This window comes from Phyllostomus hastatus, unplaced genomic scaffold (assembly GCF_019186645.2).
Source record: "Phyllostomus hastatus isolate PE091 unplaced genomic scaffold, TTU_PhHast_1.1 phas_scaffold_78, whole genome shotgun sequence".
In the NCBI taxonomy this organism is placed as follows: Eukaryota; Metazoa; Chordata; class Mammalia; order Chiroptera; family Phyllostomidae; genus Phyllostomus; species Phyllostomus hastatus.
The window spans coordinates 9,219,068-9,240,768 of NW_025334041.1; the positions used below are offsets into that span (position 1 = coordinate 9,219,068).

The following is a 21,701-nucleotide window of genomic DNA, read 5'->3' on the forward strand; positions in this document are numbered from 1 at the left end:
AACATGCAAACACGTCGCTGAATTTAACTGGATCGAGCTAACCCCTGGTCCTGCGTCCCTCACCCCTGGTTTGCAGAACACATCCATTGCGTGTTTAATCTCTGGGGCTTGGGATGAATGCATGTTTCACTTTCTCTATAAAAAGGATTTGCTGAGATTAGGAGGAGACTGTTTTACATGATAGAAGCAAACCAACTCACTGGTTCTCAAAACGTCAGTGCTGAAATGCACAGACATATCTCCTTTCGCTGCACTTTGCTGATTGTGTGTTTTTCTTTCTTTACAAACTGAAAATTTGTAGCAACCCTGTGTCGAGCAAGTCTATTGGTACCATTTTTCCAGCAGAATTTGTTCACTTCGGGTCTCTGTCACATTTTGGTAAATCTTGCAATTATTTCACACTTATCATTATCATCGCATTTGTTACGGTGATCTGAGATCAGTGACCTTTGCTGTTGCAGTGGCAGTTGTTTTGGGGCACCGCGCACCACGCCCATGTAGGACAGCGACCCTGACAGATGCTGCGTGTGTTCTGACTGCTCCAGCAGCTGCCTCTTCCCCAGTCTCCCTCCCTCTCCTCGGGCCTCCCTACTCCCCGAGACACAGCGATGTCGGAATCTGGCCCATCGCTAACCCTCCAGAGGCCTCTAAGTGCTCAAGTGGAAGGAGGAGTCACACGTCTCTCACTTTAAATCAAAAGCTAGACATGAGGAAGCTTAGGGAGAAAGGCATGTTGAGAGCTGAGACAGGCTGAAACCTAGCAAAACTGTGAATGCAACAGAAAAGTCCTTGAATGAAATGAAAAGTGCTACTCCAGTGAACGCACGGATGATGAGAAAGTGAAACAGCCTTATTGCTGACACGGGCAAAGTTCTGTTGGTCTGGGGAGAAGATCAAACCGGCCTCATTCCCCTAAGCCAAAACCTAACACACAGCAAGGCCCCCACTCTCCTCAATTCTTAAAGGCTTAGAGAGTTGAGAGCACTGCAGAAGAAAAGTCTGAAGCTATCAAAGGTTGGTTCGTGAGGTTTAAGGAAAGAAGCCGCTCCATCACATCCAAGCGCCAGGCGAAGCAGCAAGTGCTGATGGAGGAGCTGCAGCAAGTTACCCAGAAGGTCCAGCTCAGAGGACTCCTGAGGGCGGCTACACTCGACCACGGAGTTTCCTTGTAGAAGGAACAGCCTCACGTTGTAGCCGTCACCCAGGGCTCTCCCAGAGGGGGAGGGGACATCAGCACCTGGCTTCAAAGCTGCAAAGGACAGGCTGACTCTCCCGTGAGGGGCTAACGCAGCTGGTCACTTTCGGTTGAGGCCACGCTCATCTACCATCCCGAAAATTCTACAATTTTCAGAATTACGTCTAAAGAAATCTGCTAAGTCTACTCTGCCTGTGCTCTGTAAAGAGAGAAACGAAGCCTGGACGACAGCACACCTGTCTGCAACACGGTTTACTGAGTAGTTTAAGGCCGCCGTTGAGACCAGCTGCTCAGAAAACATTCCTTTTGAAATACTACAGCTCACTGACAACGGACCCGGCCCCCCAAGAGCTCTGACGGAGATGTGCAGTGAGATGAATGTTGCTTTCATGCCTGTTAGTGCAGCATCCGTTCTGCAGCCCAGGGATCAAGGAGTGATTTTGGCTTTTAAGTCTCATTATTTAAGAAATCAATTTCATAAAGCTGTAGCTGTCATACACGATGGGTCATTGATGGATCTGGGCAAAATGAATAGAAAACTTTCTGGAAAAGATTCACCATTCTAGATGGCATTAAGAACATTGATATTTCACAGAAAGAGGTCAAAATATCAACATCAACAGGAGTTTGGAAGAAGTTGATTCCAACCCTCCTGGATGACTCTGAGGAGTTACGACTTCAGTAGAAGAAGTAACTGCAGTCACCGCAGATGCGGTGGAAACAGCAGGAGAACTAGAATTGGAAATGGAGCCTGAAGATGGGACCAAATTTCTACAATCTTATGATGACGCTTGAGTGAGTGAGGAGCTGCTCCACTCGATGAGCAGAGAGTGGTTCCTGGAGGTGACTCTGTTTCTGGTGGAGACGCCGTGAAGGTTGTTGAAATGACAACAGAGAACTTAGAATATCACATAAACTTAGTAGAAAAAGCAGCGGCAAGACTCAAAAGGATCGCCTCCAATTTTGAAAGAAGTTCTGCAGTGCATAAAAGGCTATCAGATAGTATCACGCTACGGAGAAGTCACTCATACAGAAAACTGTCCCGCTTTGAGAAACTGCCACAGCCACCCTGACCTTCAGCAGCCACGGCCCTAATCGGTCAGCACCCTCAGTGCGGGGGCAAGGCCCCCTCCAGCAAAACGGGTAGGACTTGCAGACGGCTCAGGTGATAGTTAGCATTTTTTAGCAAGAAAACATTTTTATTAAGATATCTACATTGGTTTTTTAGACATAATGCTATTGCACATTTGATAGGCTACAGCAGAGTCTAAACATAACTTCTATATGCACTGGGAAACCAGAAAGTTTGCGTGACTCACTGTACTGCATTCTTCATTTCACGGCGGTGGTCTGGACCCACCCCACGGTGTCTCACGAGTAGGCCTGTGCAGACCATGTGTGAGTCACAGCGGTTCTTGTCTATGAACTAGGAAGGCCCCACAGCACTCTACAGCTCCAAGTCAGTGATAACTTAGAAACCCTGGCCCCAGACTCCTCTCCCGTCAGCCCTGGCGGTCCTCACTGCCTGGGGCAGGCTGGCTGGGCTGGTGGAGTGTGTTCTGGCTGCAGCAAGCAGAGTGTCCCTATTTAGGCTGCGGCTGAGTGCGGGCAAGCTGGGAGACACCCCAGAGAAGAGGTCCCGGGACCCCAGAAGGAGAAACAGACCCTACCATCAAACAGGGAGGAGGACCAAGGCTGCCGAGCTCAAAGGAGAGATGAGGCCAACTTGGCCACACGCTGGCTCACACATCCAAGGTAACTGCTCACGGGGGGCCAATGCACCCTCGAGAGGAGGCCCCAGGGCCAGACACGGGATGTATTACTGACGCTGGACAGGGTGGTGAGGAGAGCAATGGGGCCCTGTGCTACGGGGCCCTGCGATGAAGGCAGGAGTCACCTCTCTAGGGCAGTTAGCTCGTGGCAGAGAACAGGCCCGGCTGGTCCCCGAGGGCAGGGCCTCGGAGACTTCCTGACTTAGTATGCATGCACATTTTTGACTACATAACATACACATATGAGCAGGGGTTGGTAGAAACTTGCAAAAAATGAAAAAAAAACAGTAAATGGATAACAAAAGAAAGCATGTGGGTGGGTGACTCTTTCCCAATGGAATGGAATCATCCTCCATGCAGAACAAACAACGCTTACCAAACCAGGCCTTGGGCTGACCCCCAGCCCCAGGGGGAGGGCTTCCGCAAGGGGTGGCCTGGGCTGAACACACAGACCCCAGGAAGCCCCGAGGAGTCAGAGTCACAGGGAAGGATCTAGTGTGGGTCTCTGAGCCGTTCCCTCCCTTCTCTCTCCAGGAGAACCTTCTGCTGCCCTACTTATCCATTAGGCAGCTATCAGAGTTCTGAGCCCCACGTTGGGGTCTCTGATGAAGGCAGGACAAAGCCCCCCGCTAATGCATTGGGAGTACCTCAGCTCCATCCAACCTGCTCTCTTCTTTAAAAACCAAGGAAGCAACGCATGGGGCTTATATCCTGGCTGCAGACCGTCCCCAGAGACTGCTCCCAGATTCTCCGTGCCCATCTGGCCCCTCCAGCCAACCACAGAGGACTGACCTTCCACCCCAGCATCGGAAGTGTCTGCAGCACCCGTCCCCCACCCCTGCCACCCACACACCTAGCTCGGCCGTGCTTCTGACCACGAAGCAAGAAGGGTCGGATGAAACACACTCAGGCTGACTCAGAACGGGTCGGGGGCTGGAAGGGGATGGGGCAGAGAAAGCAGGGTAAGCTGTTGGGGACATGATGGCAGAAACACTCGTAGGAAACAAGCCAAATGACAGTGGAAGTGAAGAAAACTCTACACTCAGTGGTAAGAGGTTGCCTGCAAACCTCATCAATCCAAAACAACTCAGATGTTCCTCTGCTCAGGGAAGAGGGAGTCATAGGAAGAGGATCGGACCCACAGGCAGAGCTGTCCTGAGGGGAGGGGAAGAAAAAGAATGCCCCCTTCCAACACCGAGGCCAGCGAGAATGCCCATGTGGCTCGCTGGTGGCGGCTGTGGCAGTGTGCACAGGCGAGGCTGGGGTGGGAGCCTCAGGCACCCGGGGGCGTTCGTGAGCCTCCCAAAGCACCAAGATCCCCAGAGGAAACCCGGCTTCTAAACAACCAGACCCTACCTACCCTAAGGAATCTGGCAATTTCCATCTTGAGTTTCTCAGGGGGAAGTGACATCTGCTAGTCTCTTCCCCTCTCTTTCTTGCCTTCCATGCAATCACCATGTGGACTGGGAGCTCCTGGGCTGGCTGGGGATAGGTGGGTGACTAGGTCTTAAAGGCACTTTTATCAGAAAGACATCTTGCAAACGCCCGTGCCGGGTGACCCTGTCAGCACAGCCCAGGCCTCTCCGCCTGCGGCCTCCTGAGAGCAGGGCCCTCACAGCTGTTGGAAGTGACTATGGTATTCACACAGTGGTACTTACAAGTAGATGCTGGACTCATTGCCTCCCATGTCTGGAGACTGAAGTTTCTGCACCAGGATGAAGATGATGCCGACAAAGAGCCCAAAGTTCACCTGAGGAGCCAAGAAAAATCAGATGGAAATGATTCTGGGCAAAGGCTATCCACGCCCCTGCCCCTGCATCAGCTGTGAATGCCCCAGCAGGACCCTCCCCCATCCAGTCGAGATCCCATCCAGACTCATGATCCAAGATGGCGCTATGAGAACACGTGTTCGTGGGGTCGCAATGCCAGAAGAGACGGAAGAAAAAGAATCCCGCAGGAGTACTGAGAAATGGGAAAGTTCACCACGAGCGAGCCAGAAAAGGGGAGTGATTTCTGGAAGAGAAAGAGCAACTAGGGTCGGGGTGATGGAACAAGTCCAGTGCCAAACACATGGAGGAGAGGCAATTGCAGAGGTGAGAGCCGCCCTCTGGAGGAACTCCAAGTTCACAGTCACTGAATATGGGGAACTGGAAAGGACACCCACACACATGATTAATTAAAGGCCTGCCTGGGAGTAGCAACGGCAGCATTTACCTCCAGATAAAGATCAGGGACCCGAGCTCCCTGAGCCAAGTGCCAAGCGGAGGGCAGGGCGAGAGGGGAGGCGGGAGGTGGACAGATAAACAGGAACTGGCGCCGGGAGAGGACCGCAGAGCGACATCTTCCAGACGCCGCCGCGGCAGCAGCGCCCTGAGAAAAACATGGGGGGCCTCACACCTGCCTATTAAAAAATAATAAATGCCGAAGATAAAATAATTAAGTGTTCAAATGAAAATCTAGGGAAAGAGTACACAAATTTAACTTCTACAGTAAGGAAATTAATAAAGATAACAACTCATTGTAAAATTTTTTTTAAAGGTAGACTTGAGCCCTGGCTGGCATAGCTCAGTGGATTGAGCGCAGGCTTCGAACCAAAGTGTTGCAGGTTCGATTCCCAGTCAGGGCACATGCGTGGGTTGCAGGCCATGACCCCAAGCAACCACACATTCATGTTTCTCTATCTCCCTCCCTTCCCTCTCTAAAAATAAATAAATAAAATCTTATAAAAAAAGGTAGACTTGATCAGTAAAAAAAATTTCAATTTCAGGCCTTGTTTTGTCTGTCTGTTTGCGCAGAGCTGCGAGAATTAGAAAGCAGGCTGCAATGTGGAGGCAGGGCTCTGTCGGTCCTGTCCTCCCCCGCCTGCCCTGGGTCTGGTCAGTACCTGGAGTTTAGCTCAGTAAGTGCAGCTAACTGCGTGTGTGTATCCATCCAAAAGGGGAAAAAAAGTGTAATGAAACAGAACCAAAAAAAAGGAAGCTAAAACAACAGATGCATGGAATATTTTAAATTGTAAGAAGAAATCACACAAAATGGGGAAATGGAAGTTAACAAAAGCACATCTAGAAGATGGGGAAAACCTGAAGAGAGCAATGACCGCAAAAGAAACTTCAAAAGGAACAGACTGTGTGTACAAGAGGAGGCGCCAGGCCCAGACCACTTTACGGGGCAGTTCCAGGATACCTCCGAGGAGGACGCAATTCCCAAGCTGCTCCACTGTTCAAAAGCAAATAAGAAGAACTCCCAAGTCACCTATGAGGCTAACGAGACACTGCTCCAAAACACACACACTCACACACACACTCACACACACACACACACACACACTCACAGGTACACACCTAAAACCAGAGAACATACGAAGAGCAATGCAAAAGCTATAAGCGAAATATGAACACGGAGAGTTTAGCGGTGTCCCAAATGAACAAACAGATTATCACCATAAAGGTTTTGTGCCAGAAATACAAAAAAATGAAATGAAGAACTACTAAGACTTGCTACTGTAACCGATGAAAGCAATAGGCTACGGCCGTCCCTCAAAAGATCGGCAGGTCGCTGGGCAGTCATCGCGCCAGCGAAGACATGGAAATGAGCACTGTCGCACCCGGCGAGCAGGGGCCCCTGGACACCCACGGAAATGTTAAATGGGCACAGCCTGCGTCCCAGAAATTCCACGCCTGGAGGTGAATTCTAAAGACACACCCATGCGTGCCCAAAGATAGGCACAAAGACGTCCACTGTGGCATTGTTCACGACAAAGAAAAACCGAAAAACTAGAAACGTCCATCACTAAAGGAAAAACGACTTCCACAAATGTCTCCAAAACATGTTCGATACAATTCGACACCTAGTCCTGACTTTAAAAAACTGCACGTGGAGATAAGCCAGGACCAGAAACTTTCCTCATTTATTAAACAGTGACTTCCCAAAACTACAGCCAACATCATCCTCAACGAAGCCAAGGCATCGATGGTGTAAATATTAGAAAGAAAGAGAAAAAACTAGTTTCCTTTAAGGATTATGTAGTTTTTCTACCCAGAAAATCCATGAGAAACAGCTGAAAGGAGATGAGAACGAATAAGAGTGTTTTTAAAAGTGACCGAGAAAAAACGAATAGAAAATTACAAGCATGCCTAAACATCAGCAGTACCCTGCTAAAACACGTCATGGAAGAACGGTTCCTAGACGCAGCGGAAACACAGACTGGCTGGACTTATCTCAGAGGTAAACTGAACAACACAACCAAAAACTGCACAGCTGTGAGCAAGACTGAATACATGGAGATCTGTGCCACGTGCTGGGGGAGAAAGACTCATTATTTTAAGAAAATCGGTTACAGTCGTCCCTCTGTCTCCACAAGGGACACTTTTCAAGAGCCCCAGAGGACGTTTGAGACAGCAGAGAGTACCAAGCCCCCAGCGTACGCTGCTTTTCCTGTACATCCATATCTGCGATAAGGTTTACTTTACAAATCAGGCACAGTTAGAGATGAACAAGACCTGATAATAAACAGAATGGTTGTCACAATCTACTGTGACGAAAGTTCTGTGAGTGTGGCCTGTCCTTCTCCCTCAAAGTATAATCAATGTGACAACCGAGGTGGCTGCGAAGTGACCCACCCGTGTGGACGCTGCACAGCGGGGGTCCTCGGGACAGAGAGAGGGCTCCTGTCCGGGTGTGGCAGGGGAGACAGCGTGAGCTTTCATCACGCTGTTCACAGTGGCATCCACATGAAGACTTATGAACTGTGTATCTCTGGAATTTTTCATTTGATTTTTTTTCCAGACCAAGGTTGACCGCAGGCAACTAGAAACTCAGAAAGCAAAACTGTGGATAGCAGTGGGGGTCGGGGGGGTGCTGACTATACCTTCCAAGTTAGGTTATAAATTCGGTGTAAGGCCTACAAAAATCTCCACCAGGCTTTTGATTTGCAACTTGCCAAAGGACTTGAAATCCACGTAAAAAAGAAAACGTGCAATAAGATTTTGAAGAATAGAAGAACAAAGAAGGGGAAATCAGCGCACCAGATGTGAGAACACGCCGTAAGGCTGTAGCATGGAACAGAAAATCTGGGGCCTAACAACACAGTGAGTGCTGACGACACAGTGCCATTTTGGCATAACGGAGAAAGGGGGATCTGCTCCATAAAAGGAATTGAGAGGGTGGAGCATCTACCCATGGGGAAAAAATAAAACTAGATAGAATGAGGCATCATTTCAGACCAAGGAAGTAAAACTGGAGCTGGATGAAAGCACGGAATAACCCAATCAACAGAAGTGCGACGACGAGACAATGACGAAGCGTGTCTTTCTGTCTGAGGTCTGGGAGGGCCTCCTTAACCAGGAGACAGGGGGTGGAAGGTGTGGGGAGGAAGCCGCTGGCTTGACTGTCGGAGGCACGCCACCTCGAAATACACTCACAACCTCTACGCCAAACGCAGCGGTACTGTCCTTCGAACAGCGAGAAAGACAACTGCACTGGAAAAGTAAGCAAAAAATCAGCCGATAAAAAGGTAGTACCAGGAATATAAACAAATCACCAATCAACGCCGGGGAAACGCCCTGTGGCACTGGCGATGTGGAGAAACGCACCCCAAAGCCTCGAGCAACCATTATCCCCCGCAAGACTGTGCAAAAACTCAAATGACTGATAACACAAGCGCAGTGGACAACTGACCGACCCAGCAATTCCCCTTCAAAGGATTTGCTCTAAATAAATATTCATACATGCTCAAAATGATACACAGAACTGTCCCTGGTCGGATCTTTCATGAGGAGGAAAATGGGATGATATAAAAGGCCAGCATCATCCGGAGAGCTAACTAACATGGGCACCCATAAGAATACAATGCAACCGTGAATGAGCAGGAGGCTGGTGCAGGCAGTGACCTCTTTATTTCCTCTCCCGCCTGCCTCCTAGCCCAGACCGCCACCTCTCCCCCGCCCCACCCTTGTCCGGAGGACACTCACCATGATGGAGCCGACCACGGGGCCTTTGATCACCCACCACAGAGCTGTGCTGTCATTCATGTCCCAGCAGCTGAAAGACAGTGGGAGGGAAGAGGGACAATGCTCAGGGGGCAGGACGCCTGCCTGGCAACGTCTCTGGTCCTTGAAGAGGGGCGGCGGGAAGGAGAGCTCTCCGGGGCCCCGTCCTTCCCTCTGCTCCCCTGTCAACGCGGGGAGGAAGCCCAAGAGTCAGGTCACCAAAGGGCTCCTCAAGGGCCACATTTCTCCTTCAGATCTAGGACTCTTGGGGGGCGGCACCTTCCCCTGAACCTTCTTCCTCCCCTCCCCTCCCCTCCCCAAAAGGACCAGGCACTCAGCGCTGGGACCGGGAGTAGAGTAGGGCTCTGAAACTGCTTGTTCGCATGGCCTCCTGGCTGAGATGCAGCTGCATGGCTCCACCCAGGAAGGGGGGACGGTCAGTGCAGTGGACGCCCAGGGCTCGGGGTGCAGCCTGGGCCCAGTGTGGGATGGTCTGTCGGGGGGGGCAGTTAACGTGGCATCGGGGCACGCACTCACCCTGTGTCATCAAAGTAGAGCCTCAGCACGGCCCACACCGACACGCACAGAGTTGGGGTCCCTGCGAGAGCAAGACAAGGGGCCCCGTGACAACTGGATCACCCCCAGGCCCAGTGTTCCCCCAGACATGGGGCTCCCAGGGACAATCGTCCCCACCCGGACGTGGGGTTCTGGTCCACGGGCATGTGTCCCTGCCACACCTGGAGTGCTGGGGGCCCTCACGGTCCCTAACCCCCCGCCTCCTATGGGTCCGTGTCTCCCCTACACCACGGGCCGTGTCGCCTCACAGAAGAACTCCTGGGCGTACCCTCTCAGAGGGTGGCGGGCTTCCTGGGGGCGGGAAGAGCAGGAGAGAGTCTGCGCAGCAGGTGTGCGCCCTCTGCGGGGGCAGGGAAGTGCCTCCCTCTTGGCCCTGGCACCCTGACGGGGCACCAAGGCCACACCTGCCCATGAGACCTTAGCCTGTCCTGGCCACAGCCAGCGACCTACCCCAGCCAATAATGGTGTACCAGTAGAAGTATCTCCTCTCGGGGAAGAAGGTCTCCACCAGCAGGGTGAAGAGGTACAGGCCCTCGATGAACAGCCAGAAGTAGTTGGACACGACGCAGTAGTGAAAGAAAACCATGACGGCCTTGCATTCCACCTGCCCAGAGAACGGGAGGGGCGGGGGGCGTGAACCACGCCCCCCCCCACCACTGAGCCCTGAAACCCAGCCCAGCAGGACCAGGGAGAATCCCGAGGGCCTTCCGCTCTGGTGGGCTCAGGCTCCCGACTCCCGTGGGTCTGAAACACTTGAGATTCTTAGACTCACAGAGTTTAAAAGGTAGCAGCCTGTTTCCACATTGGAGCTGCCCACGGAGACTCATTCCCCCCCTTCTTCCTACCCCTTCCCCGCCCCCACAGGCTAGGCGATAACGAGGTCCTTGCAGGACAGGAGCTCCCCCCCCCCCTGTGATAGTGATAAGACGAAGGCTTTAGCCATGACAGGGGTGGGAATGGGGGATTCCCCTGCCCCCCGGGAATCTCACAGAGACCTCCTCTAAATATGCCCTCCCAGGCCAAGGCCCCGTGCCCTGGGCTGGCTTTTCCGCACCGCCCCCTCCAATCCGGTCTTCTCTGCTTCCTTCCACACGTCGGAGGTCCGGAAAGAAGGCCAGTCTGTCATCCCCTGGGCTCACAGGCCAGTTAAGTGACCAGGGACCAGGCAAGCCCTCTGTCTGAGCCAAGTGGGACTCGGCCTTTCTGCCTGACCTTCCACTGCTCTGCCCCTGCCACGAGCACCCCCAAGCCAAGGGACAGGAAGGGGCGTCATCCAGGGGACTCGCTGGCTCCTGGTCGGCCCTTGACCACCCCTGGGCTTCTGTGTTCACCGGGGCCCCACGTCTTCGCCTGCAGGGAGCCCCCGGGCGGCAGGCACGTCCCGGCAGGGTGCAGCCCACGCACCGAGGAGATGAAGCAGTGGCTGCTGTCGTGCTCCTCGTAGAGGACCCAGTCCTTGATGAAGACAGAGATGGCCCGCAGCATGAAGGACACGAACAGGTTCATGTGGATGAAGTTGCGGGTGCAGTGCAGCTTCCTGCGGCAGCAGGGGGAGAGGCCTTGAGGCTGCGAGCCCGCAGCGCAGCAGCCCACGCTCGGGGTCCGCTCGGGGACACCTGCGTGGCTGTGTGTCAGTGCGGCTCCCCCCCTCAGACCGCCCGCCCCCTTCCTCCCACCCCCCTCAGTCTCAGGCCCCTGTCCCCCAACCCCAGGACACCTCAGGGCCAGACGTCCCCCTCCAGTGGCCTCTCTGTCTAGACCAGGAAGAGACACCGAGGTCTCCTGCCCTGGACGGGCCGGGTGCCCTCTCTGAGCTCAAGGTTCCCATCTGTTATCCTAGGGGGGGGGGGGACACCTCCCAGCGCAGCTCCGGGACTGACATCCGGGGGACTCAGCCAGGGGCGATCTCTGCTCCCTGGAACACTGCTGGAGGTCTCACCGGAAGCGACACAGGATGACCATGGCCGTGGTGAGCGACACGAGGGACGTGCTGTAGCCGGCCGTGTACAGAGCCTTCACCGACAGGTAGTAGGAGTCCTGGAGTGGGCACAGGACAGGCAGGGCTGCACACGGGGCCCACTCCCGCCTGGGGCCTGACCACCTCTGGGCCCGCCGCCGCCTCCTCCCCGCTGCACAGCGCCTGCACTCATCAGAGGTCCTGCAGGCGCTGGCCGGATGCAGGAGCGCTACCCAACCCAGTCACCGCCTTAGCCTGGGACAGGGGCCAGGAGGAGCCCTGCTGGGCCCAGCGGTCACCTGCCAGTTGCCGGGCCAGGAAGGCCGGGTGTCCAGGAGGAGCAGCGGGGGAGGTGGGGGACACGTGGTGGGGGCTGGAGGAGCTCACGGAGCTACCCAGCTGCTTCTCAGCCCAGAACGAGTGAATGCAAGCCCTGCCCTCCATGGGACTGGCTTGGGGACACAGGGGACACGCATAAATGCTGCCTAGGGACCTGAGATTCCTGTGGCCCCACCAAGAGTCCAGGCCTCTGGTGGGAAGGCCCTTCCACCTGCCCCCACAGCCCCACCCTACGGGTGGGGGGCAGACACTCACCTGGTCCCCGGTCTCGTTGTATTCCTCGTCAAACCCACAGGCATCGAAATAATGAGGGAACGTCTCTGACCAGCCGTCTTCCGTGCAGTTCCGGCCTATCACCCGCATGCCTGCAGCGGAAGGGGAGCCCAGAGGCACAGAAGTGACTTAAAAAGCAGTCCCCAACATTCTTCTTCAAAAGTTACTTCACAGGTGGGGATGCCTGGAAGCCCACGTGCCCCTCTGGGAAGCGTGGCCCCTCAAGGCTCACCGACTGCTCCGCTGTCGCTGTCGGAGGGAAACCAGCCAGCGCTGAGGACCCCGAGCTCCGCCTTCACGGAGGACGTGGGGCAGGGGGAGGTGCAAGCTGACCTCTGAACTAGGGGCGAGAGGCCCAGCGGGGCTGAACCCAGCTTCCCCCTTTGTCTTGGAACTGGCCAGGGCTCCCTGGGAAAGGCCTGAGCCCCTCTCCTGGGCCCTGGGTCAGCACTTACCGAACTTCGCTGAGCGGAACCTCCAGCTCTCATTTGCCCCCCACCCCCCTGCCAGGGGTGCTGGTCCAGAAGCCACCTCAGGTGACCTAGGGGCGGGAGTCCCCTTCACACCCTGGGTGACACTTTCACTGGGAGCTCTGGGCCTGCCAGCAGCTGCAACAGTCCCGTCCCACACCGGTCCCATCCCACACCGAAGGGACACAGGGCTTCCTTAATTAACAAGAACCAGACCTCCATTAGCTTAGCACAAGATGTCATTAGGACATGCATTTAGGGTTTGTTTTGTTGTTGTTTTAAAGAACTTCTGCCTTCCCAGGTTTGGAGGTCTGTCTGTTTCCTGACACTAACGCACTTCAGTTTTCTTTGATCGACTTTAAAGGCCATGCTGGGGGCCCTGGAGGGGGCAGGAGGTCCCGGCTGGCAACACAGCAGGGGCCAGGCTGGCTGACGCCCAGCCCGGGGCTGTTTCAGCCTCGAACAACTCTCCCGATGCCTGTAGGGGGACCCACAGAGGTCCAGGGCTGCAGAGAAGGCCAGCAGCCCCCTTGGCCTCCAGGCCAGCCCCGGAAGGTGGCCCCAGACCCACCCTTGCTCCCATACTAGCTCCCTGGTAGTTCATTTGGTGGACTAGGACATAGGGGAACATAGGGGATGGTTCTTGCTGTCACAGGATTTTGTCACAAGTAAAGACACCTGCAGGAAAGGGGCTCCTGCACCCGTGCTACTGGAGGAACACCTGCTCTTTGGCCAAGGTCACCTCTGGGGAGCTCTAGAAGGAGCCAAGGGCAGAGGCCAAGACAGAAGAGCCCCCACCCCAAATCTGCCAGCCTCATGTCCTTCCCAGCCGAGTTGGAGGTTCTACAGCCAGCCTTTTCAGCCAACAGAGCCAGAAATGCAGATTCTGGACTCCGGGGAGCAACAGAGGGCGGTGGCCCTGCCATAAAGACAGCTCTGCCCAGAGTGGAGTGGCTGCTGGGACTCTGAGCCCTGGGACACAGGACAAGGAGAGAGGGAGCCACTTCTGCCTCACAGCTCCACGCCAACTGGTCCCGCTTCTGGCAGCTCTGTCAGGCTGTGACTGGCGAGCTCCTTCCACGTCCCTGTGAGCCCTTCTTTCAGAGAGTCCGCATGTCCCAGGGGACCGTGGCCTTGACCCTTCCCTCCCTTTGTCCACATCAGGGTGGTGGGAAGAGGCAAGGGAAGCTGCTTTGAAAACCAGTTTTTTAAAGTGCCCCAGAGGTAGGCATCATTCCCTTTCTCCTGTTCTCCTTCTCGCTCTTTTTCTTTCTATAGTACAGCGTGGGCTCAGACAAGCAGGAGCCTTTTTGCTCAGAGCCCGGCCATGAGCTGGCCAAACAATTGCGCTAGTGCTCTCCAGGCCGTCAGGACCCCACAGTGATTGCACCAGGCCCTTCCTCCCCGCCACCCTCACGGGAGCACCGGGTGCCAGGGCAGGGTTCTCAAAGTGGGTGCCCTCCCCAGACCAGCCCATCGGCACCCCCCGGGACACTGGCTAGAAATACATGTTCTCAGGCCCCACCCCAGGCCTACTCAATTAGAGACCCTGGGCAGGGGGCCCAGGAATATCAGTTTTAACAAGCCCACTGGGACATCATGAGCACAATTCAAGTATGAGAATCACATATGAGCTCAAAGTTTTCAGGGGCTGCTGATCCAGTGGTCTTTAAAAAAAAAAGGTTTTATTTAGTTTTAGAGAGGGGAAGGGAGGAAGAGGAACATCAATGTGTGGTTGCCTCTAGCACACCACATACTGGGGACCTGGCCCACAACCAGGCATGTGCCCTGACTGGGAATCGAACCGGCGACCCTTTGATTCTCAGGCCAGAGCTCAATCCACGGAGCCACACCAGCCAGGGCTGATCCAGGGCTCTTTATTTGGGGCCCACTGTGGGGCTTTGAGAGATCTGCGTGCCCATGAAACTGTCTGGGCACATGAGTGCCAGTTTCCATGGAGAAGATCCACAGCTTCATCAGAGAAGGATGGGGACCTGGCAAAGGCCACACAGCCACAGAGGCACTGCCCAGGCTCACACGCCAGCAGCAGATGCCGCCCCGCTCCAGCCAGCCCATGGTGCACACCCACTCACCTGAGAGATTCAAGGAGTTGATGTCTGCGAAATCAAGGTCTCCTGCAAAACAGAGACATGGGCATGAGTCAGAACACCGGCCGCCCGCCCGCCCGCCCACGTGCCGGGGCTGGACGCTGCTGGCTCTCTGGGCTGGGGGGCCGAGGCTGCCCCCAGTCGGGAGGGTGAGGGGTGGGGTCTCGGCCAAGAGGCGGCCTAGCAACGGCAGCCTCACCTTTCCGACACACTGCACATCCTAACATCAGTCTCATTTGCTTTGTATTTCTGTGCTGCCGAAGATGCCGATGACTCAGTTCCCCCCGCCCCGGACCACAGGAAGTGGAAATGGGACATGGTCCGGATGATGAGAGGGCCTCCTCCAGAGCAGAGTGGGAGAGGGAGGACAAAGGATGACGGGGCCTTTTCAAGGGCAAGGCGGGGAACAGCCGCCCAAGTCCTGGGCTTCGTGCTTCCTCTTCAGGGCCCCCCCCACACACACACAAACTGCTCCCATCAAAGGGAACGTAGAACTCCGAAGACTTCCTCCTCAGACCTTTGTCTCTTTCTCTCCTGACTCTTTATTCCCACCTCCACCCGTGCCGACGCCCCTATTAGCACTGAACCTCCATGTCCCCTCTACGTTCTCAAATCCTGTTTCCAAGGTCCAGCAGACATGCCACCTCCTCCAGGAAGCCTCCCTGGACCTTTACATGACTCTGCCTGCATGCTGCGTCCTTAGGTCTCTTCTGTCGGCATGCCTGCTGAATGCTCCCCCTCTGCAGCCACTTGGGGAGACTGGCATCTGCGCAGGCTCACACACACGCTCGGGCCTGCACTTATGCGTTTCATGGGCTTGTTTTCTAACCCCTCCGGGGCTGGGTCTCGTCCTCCCAAAGAAGCCCACGAGCAGCGAGGCCAAGGGCTGCACCTTCCATCTTCCTGTGCACCCTGTTCTAGAATAGTCTAGGGGGAGGAGGGAAGAAGGAGGAGGGGAGACCCTGGTCCCTGGTAAGCCTTCCACTCCACCCCCACCCATTCCCAACAGCCAGAGTTGGGCTCCAGCTGGATGGACAGGTGGACAGGTGACCAGTAGTCGGTTCTCCCCAGGACTCCTCTTACCGATGGTTTCCGTCTCCCAGACTGAAAGAGAGAGAGAGAGAGAGAGCACACAGAGGTGAGTGAGGGCTGAAGTGGGGTCTGCTCCTCCCCCTCCCCCTTCCCCACCCTACCCCCAAACTCCGGAGAGAGGTTCTGCCGGGGGCCCTGAGCCATAAGGACTACTGGCAGGGCCAGTCGCTGGAGACTCCCCGCTCTCCCTCTACGACAGTGAGGGAGAGGGAAGTGAGCGAGGCGGCTGAGAGGAGGTGAGTCTGCTGCACCCCCAGAGCCCGCAGAGCAGCAGCTACCACAGTGAGCGCCGCCAGGTCTCCCCTGGGCACCCGGGGGTGGTGCACAGAGAAATGCCATCTGCGCTTTCCGAGCATTCAAGGTGAGTCTCCCGGGTCCAGCTTTGGGGATGGAGACGCTGAAAGGCCCGGCCTCAGTGAGCCCCTGAGCCTCAGGTGTCCAGGGCACACTGACCACGCAAGTGCCAGGGCGGGCTGGAGTCGGAAGGAGAGTCTGTCCTGAGAAAAGGGCATTTCACTGCTGACTCATTTTGCCTTTGGATGTTATTGTTGTTGAAAAGAAGCAGTCTCGCCACGGTACCTGACCCAGAGTAGATGCTCGACAAACTTTAAATGGATGAATGAATGAGCGAATGAATGGGAGGAGTCCGTGAGTGCGGGGTGGCGGGGGTGGTGACTGACCTGGTTTCCACAGAAGTGACTTAGGCTGCGTCAGGGGCCGCCCCGGCCCGGCGTCGCCCCACTCACACTGCCCTCCCCTCCACTGTCTCCTCTTTCAACAGCCACGTCCTGTCCTGTTCTAGGCAGGGTGTGGTCACGTCCAGTCCCCCCCGTTGTCAGGATGGGGGAGTGCGACTGCTGGCGGGAGGTGTGGAGGCGGGAGGTATGGCCCACAGCGGGGAGGGGAGGTGGGGGGGCGGGGGGGCATTGCAGCCATACCCTGCCTTCTCTGGTCTTGGGATGCACGCCATGTGTGAGAGCCCAGCCTTGCCCCACCCACGACACTGTGTCCCCACGTGGACCTGGGAGCCAGGTCTGAGAGGAACCTCCGTGTTCCTGTGAGCAGGAGGTCTGTGGTTTCCCCCCGACCACCCCAAATGTGAGCGCTATGGCAGGGGTTGTCTACCTGCCTGCGGGGCGCCCCATGTCCCTGGAGCTTGTGCCCCAGGAGGGTCTGGGGCCCAGGCGTGGGGAGTGGGCTGGGCTGAGTGTGGCGGGAAGAGGCCCCAGGGAAACCCACCTTGGTCTGGATAGATGATCTGGAAGACCTTGGGGCAGGTGATGAAGACCATCTCGCCCACCTGGGCGTGCTTCCAACACGTGATGTTGTCCCATATCCCGGGGCAACCTGTGGGGGAGCAAGCCACGTGAGCCAGGCCCTCGCCATGAGCACCTGTCACGGTCTTGTCACCCCAGTCCCCTAACAGGGTCCCTAAGTCCTGACACCATGGGCGTAGGGGAGGCAATGAGTTCACGAGGAGTTCTTGAGGAGGGAACCCTGCAGACCCCCTGTGTACGGGTGGGCAGAAGAGCCGCCTGCGGCAGAATCAGAGGAGGTGGCGGGGGAAGGGACAGGTGCAGAGCACAGACTGCCGGGACAGGGCGTGCCCGCTGCCGAGGGGCCTGCAAACAGGGGCTGCGGAGAGGGCCGCACTGCCAGATGAGGGACAGCCGGAGGCGGGTGAGCAACAGTGTCCCACCTCCCGGGGCTGCCGTGAACAGTAGTGAGCTCACACCTGTAACACGCCCAGCAGAGCGCCCGGCTCACTCAACGAACACGCCCTACGCTGTTACCATTAATCTCATGATGTCAACTGGGTGCCCCTGGAAACCACTGCCCTGAGAGGCCGGGGCAGGGAGAAGGATGGAGCCCCGCAAGAATGGCCAGCAGAGGGCCGCCAGCTGGTCGCAGGGTGGGTGCCAGGCAGGGAGGGGCCCGGGGCGGGCCTCACGAGCTCCAGGCCTCTCTGTGGGTTCCCTGGCCGACCGGCTTGTGGGCGCCATGTGGACGTGGGGTGGTCTGCCTCTCTGAACTGGGACCTGGCTGTTCTGGGATTCACACCCAGTCACAGTAGCCCACAGGACCCCCTTCCCGGGGTGTCCAGGTTTGGGAGCCCGAAGCGCCACAGAGAGCTCTGAGGATGACAGACCAGGACGGCAAGGACACTGGGGGCCATGTGAGACCGCATGAGCTGTGTCCCGGGTCTCACAGCTACAGGCCGGTCATTGACCGTCCTACCCACCCCCACCCAGCAGGACTCCAGCCAGCCCACGCCTGACTGTGACATCAGGCCCTCGAAGGGGACCCAGCAACACGTCGGCCTGTGCTGACCGTGGAACGGCCAGGGAGCGTGGTCACGTCTGGCCCACGTCCCAGGAGCCCTGCTGACAGATGTTCCCTTAACGTGGAAGCTCGGGCCCTGGCACAGCAGCTGCTGCTGCCAGCTGACGTCCCCGAGGTCCCCGAGGCACGCCAGGTGGAGGCGAGCCGTCACGAGCCCTGAGCGGCAGGGAGGGGCGCAGGGCTCAGGCAGGATGGCACAAGGAAGAGGGGCTCCCAGGGTGGAGGTCCCAGGCCTGGGGGCAGGGCGGGGGAGTCATTCTCGTAATAACCCTTTCCGGAGCCCCCGCCACAGGCTGGCACCCATAGGCCCAGGGCTACGGGGGCAGACAAAATGCATCTGAGAAGTCTGCATTTGGGGGCGAGGGAGGGAGGGAAGGGGCAGGGTGTCCCCTCAGCTCCCACACGCATGGCGCCACGAGACTGGAGCTTTGGCTGCTTCTGCCAAGGGCTCACTGCATGACTCTGGCGAGCCTCTACCCCCTGCCCCCTGACTCAGTTTCCCTGTGTGCACACTGAAGGCTGGGTATCTCAGGGTGTCCCCGAGTCTGAGTGACGAGAGCTCACATCAGGAGCAGAGGTTCACGGGGGCCTTGCCAATGCCCAGAAGGATGGCCAGGGGGCTGGGGCGGCCTTCCCTGGCCCCACAGCCAGGACAAACATCCCCCAAGGGGCGTCTGCCAAGGCTTCACACAGGCAGTCAGGTAGCGGTGTGGAGTGCAGAGGGGAAGTCAGAGCTGGAGAAGGGGCAGGGAGTGGTCAGCGCAGGGGTGCTAGGGAGGGCCGTGGGGCCGGGTGAAGTGTGGCATGAGAAGGCACGGGCGTGAGAAGGAGGGAGGAGAGGGCCTGGCCCCGACAGGAGAAGGAGCGCCAACACCAGAAGAGGAGCTGGCGGAGGAGACTGAGGAGGGGTGGCCAGACACCCAAGGAAAACGGGGAGAGGTTAGTGGCGCAGCAGCCAAGAACACACATGTTTCAAGTGGGACGCGGTCATGTGCGTCAGACACTGCTGAGAGGCTGTGAAAGTCACCCCCCCACACTCCCCGACCTTCTTGCCCCTGCAGAGGAGGTGGGAAGTCAGAACAGCTCCCAGTGCCTGGAAGAACTCGCCACTCGGACACCCCAAGCCTCCCTGTTCACCTCTCCGGTTCCACACTAAGTCTGCCAGTGCCCTGCTGGCTCTGCCCACCCCTTGCCACGAACCCGCTGTGGAACTTGGTCAGAGGAGTTCCGGTCGGAGGAGGTGGGGGAGACGCCTGCTTGGTGGGCAGCTCCCGCTAAGACATCCACACAAAGCAGCCGAAGAGGTCGCGCCTGATAAAAGCGGGAGGAAAGACCGTTTGGGCGGGCAGAACAGAGAGGACGCAAGAGCCATTAGCCTGGACTGGAACAAAATAAGGCACTAATCTCAGGTTGTCATGGTGACGATTCCGTCCAGTGCCACGCTGTGTTCAAAACCCGTGAGACCAGAGGCACCGAAGGGACTCAGACAAGGGCGCAGTCATCCCTGTGAGAAGCCACCCGAGGATGCTTGGGTGTTGTCAGAACGAGCCCCTTGTGGCAGTGTAAAGTTCAAGGGCAAAAAATGATTTCAATTTACCGAAAGTGACTTCACAGTCGATGCTTCTGATCGGTGAAGTGCGGGCGAGCTGTGAGCGCAGGGTGGGGGTGAGCGGGGGACTCAGGATGCAGCCCCCCCTCGAGGTCAGTGGTTCACAAACGAAGGGTCCAGCCCAGCAGGCGGGGCCCGTGACCTGCGCCGGTCTGGGACCCCCAGGAGTGGAGACGCAGGTTCCCACGCACAGGAGCCCTTTCCCCTCCTCTCTGGCACGAGAGCGCGGCAGCACAAAGGGCGCCCCCGGCTGAGGCCGCAGACCTGGGGCCTGTCCCAGAGCTGGCTCGGGCGCCCTGGTCTCAGCCTCGCCGTGTCATGTGACAGAGCTGGCCTCAGCCTTGACTCCAGTCCCATTTAGCGCTCAGGGGTTTTGAAATGAGGAATCACCGAATACAACTCCTCAATAACGGTCCCAGTAAACACCTTCAAAACGTGCCAAGGATGCTGCGGACACAGGCACCGAGCCAGAAAGCTTGCCTCCTGTCTCCGGGACCTCGCCAGAATTCTCCGCCTCCCTCACCTGCCTGTGCAGCTCCCCTGCCGTCCCCAGCGTGACCCTGTGCCTCGGCTGCCACTCTGAAGGACACTATGCACACCACCACCCAATGTTCTCTGGGGGGTGGAGCCTGGCACCAGGGAGGGGCAGGGATTTAAGGGGCACAGGGACCTTCTTGGGGCCCCCCAACTCTACCCAGTCCCACACTCCTCACCTCTGCCAGATCAGCATCCTCACCCCAATCAACGCCCTCACGTTATTGTACTTAAAAGGAACACGTACACATAAATACATTAGGAATACACAAAAGCCCTCGCCATCGCTGGAATGCGCTGACAGATTTTCGTGTTTCATTTTCAGGTGTGTTTCAGGGAAGCTGGCTGACCCGGGGCCAGTGTGCGGTGCACAGCGTGTGTGCTTGGGGACAGAAGGGACAGGGGAGATGCAGGGAGGGGGGACAGCAGGAGGGCCGGCCTCTCTCGGTTCACCCAGGCACAGATTAGTAACATAACGCACACCTGCTGGTTCTGGTTACACTCACATCGAACTGTGTTTAAGCAGAATACCTAACCTGCCCGTGCCTCTGTGTCCTCGCCTACAACACCGGGCTGATGATAGAACCCGCCCCCTAGTGGTTGCCGTAGGAGCTGGTATAGGGCTGGGCAGATGGTAAATCCACGTAACTACGGGCCATCCCATGACCCATCCTGCCTCCTCGTTTCATAGCAGAGATTCTGAGGCACAGAGCAGGACAGGGCCGTGGAGGTGGTGGTCCACCTGGGCCCACAGTCTCCTCTCTTTCTCCACCTGACGGCTGTCTCTTTTGACTGTGCTAAATGAGGTCTTAGCTTTGTCCTACTGAGTCCATTCCTGTGACTCGGGCAGAGGTGGACAGACCGTGGGAAGGTGCCGCCTCCACCCTCCCCTGCGCACTCAGGGTTAGAGGACGGATATCCCCTTGCCTCCAGGAGACTCCTTCCCGCCCTGCCTTCCGCCATGCCCAGCTTGGATGCCCCTTCCTCCTTGAAGCCCTCCCTGACCCACCACCTACACTCCCCCCGCCCAGCAGGAAGGTCTCTCTCCCTCCACTGAATCCCACGGCACCAGCTGCTCCTCCCGGCTCTGACACGCGCCCTTGAGCTGCGGTGAGCCCTGGCCTGCCCTTCCTGGGAGGGGGTGCCCCCTCCCCTCTGTCTCACGTGAGCGTCTGCCAGGACAGCCCTGTGGGCCCTCCTCCTCGTCCTCTTCCAGCCCAGGGCTCCCCAAACACCTGTGCAGCAACCCACCTCTGCCTCTCCCCTTCCTTTCTGGACGCTTCTTCCTGCCCCGCCCCCAGTGCACCTGGCACCTGTGCTGCGGGCTCAGTGGTCCTGGGCTAGGAGGCAGGACACCCGGGTTCCAGGTCCACCTCAGGGCCCCCCACTTTCCCACCTCCTAGACCCGTGCCCTGGACCAGATTTGGGCCCCCCGCCTCAGGGCCC

The 21,701-nt window shown here is 57.0% G+C and overlaps 1 protein-coding gene across 6 annotated transcripts in view; it reads right to left on the bottom strand.

The window, feature by feature from the left end:
• The window catches only part of ADCYAP1R1 (ADCYAP receptor type I), a 48,762-nt gene that overhangs the window by 15,169 nt on the left and 11,892 nt on the right, over positions 1 to 21,701 (bottom strand). For all 6 annotated transcript variants that reach the window (XM_045828283.1, XM_045828287.1, XM_045828285.1 and 3 more), the window contains 10 exons: positions 17,009 to 17,116; positions 15,761 to 15,781; positions 14,663 to 14,704; positions 12,082 to 12,191; positions 11,470 to 11,567; positions 10,935 to 11,067; positions 9,981 to 10,134; positions 9,492 to 9,552; positions 8,937 to 9,006; positions 4,626 to 4,717 (listed from right to left, as the gene is read on the bottom strand). In XM_045828283.1, coding sequence (XP_045684239.1) covers positions 4,626 to 4,717; positions 8,937 to 9,006; positions 9,492 to 9,552; positions 9,981 to 10,134; positions 10,935 to 11,067; positions 11,470 to 11,567; positions 12,082 to 12,191; positions 14,663 to 14,704; positions 15,761 to 15,781; positions 17,009 to 17,116 — 889 coding nt within the window. The remainder of the gene's footprint in view (positions 1 to 4,625; positions 4,718 to 8,936; positions 9,007 to 9,491; positions 9,553 to 9,980; positions 10,135 to 10,934; positions 11,068 to 11,469; positions 11,568 to 12,081; positions 12,192 to 14,662; positions 14,705 to 15,760; positions 15,782 to 17,008; positions 17,117 to 21,701) is intronic.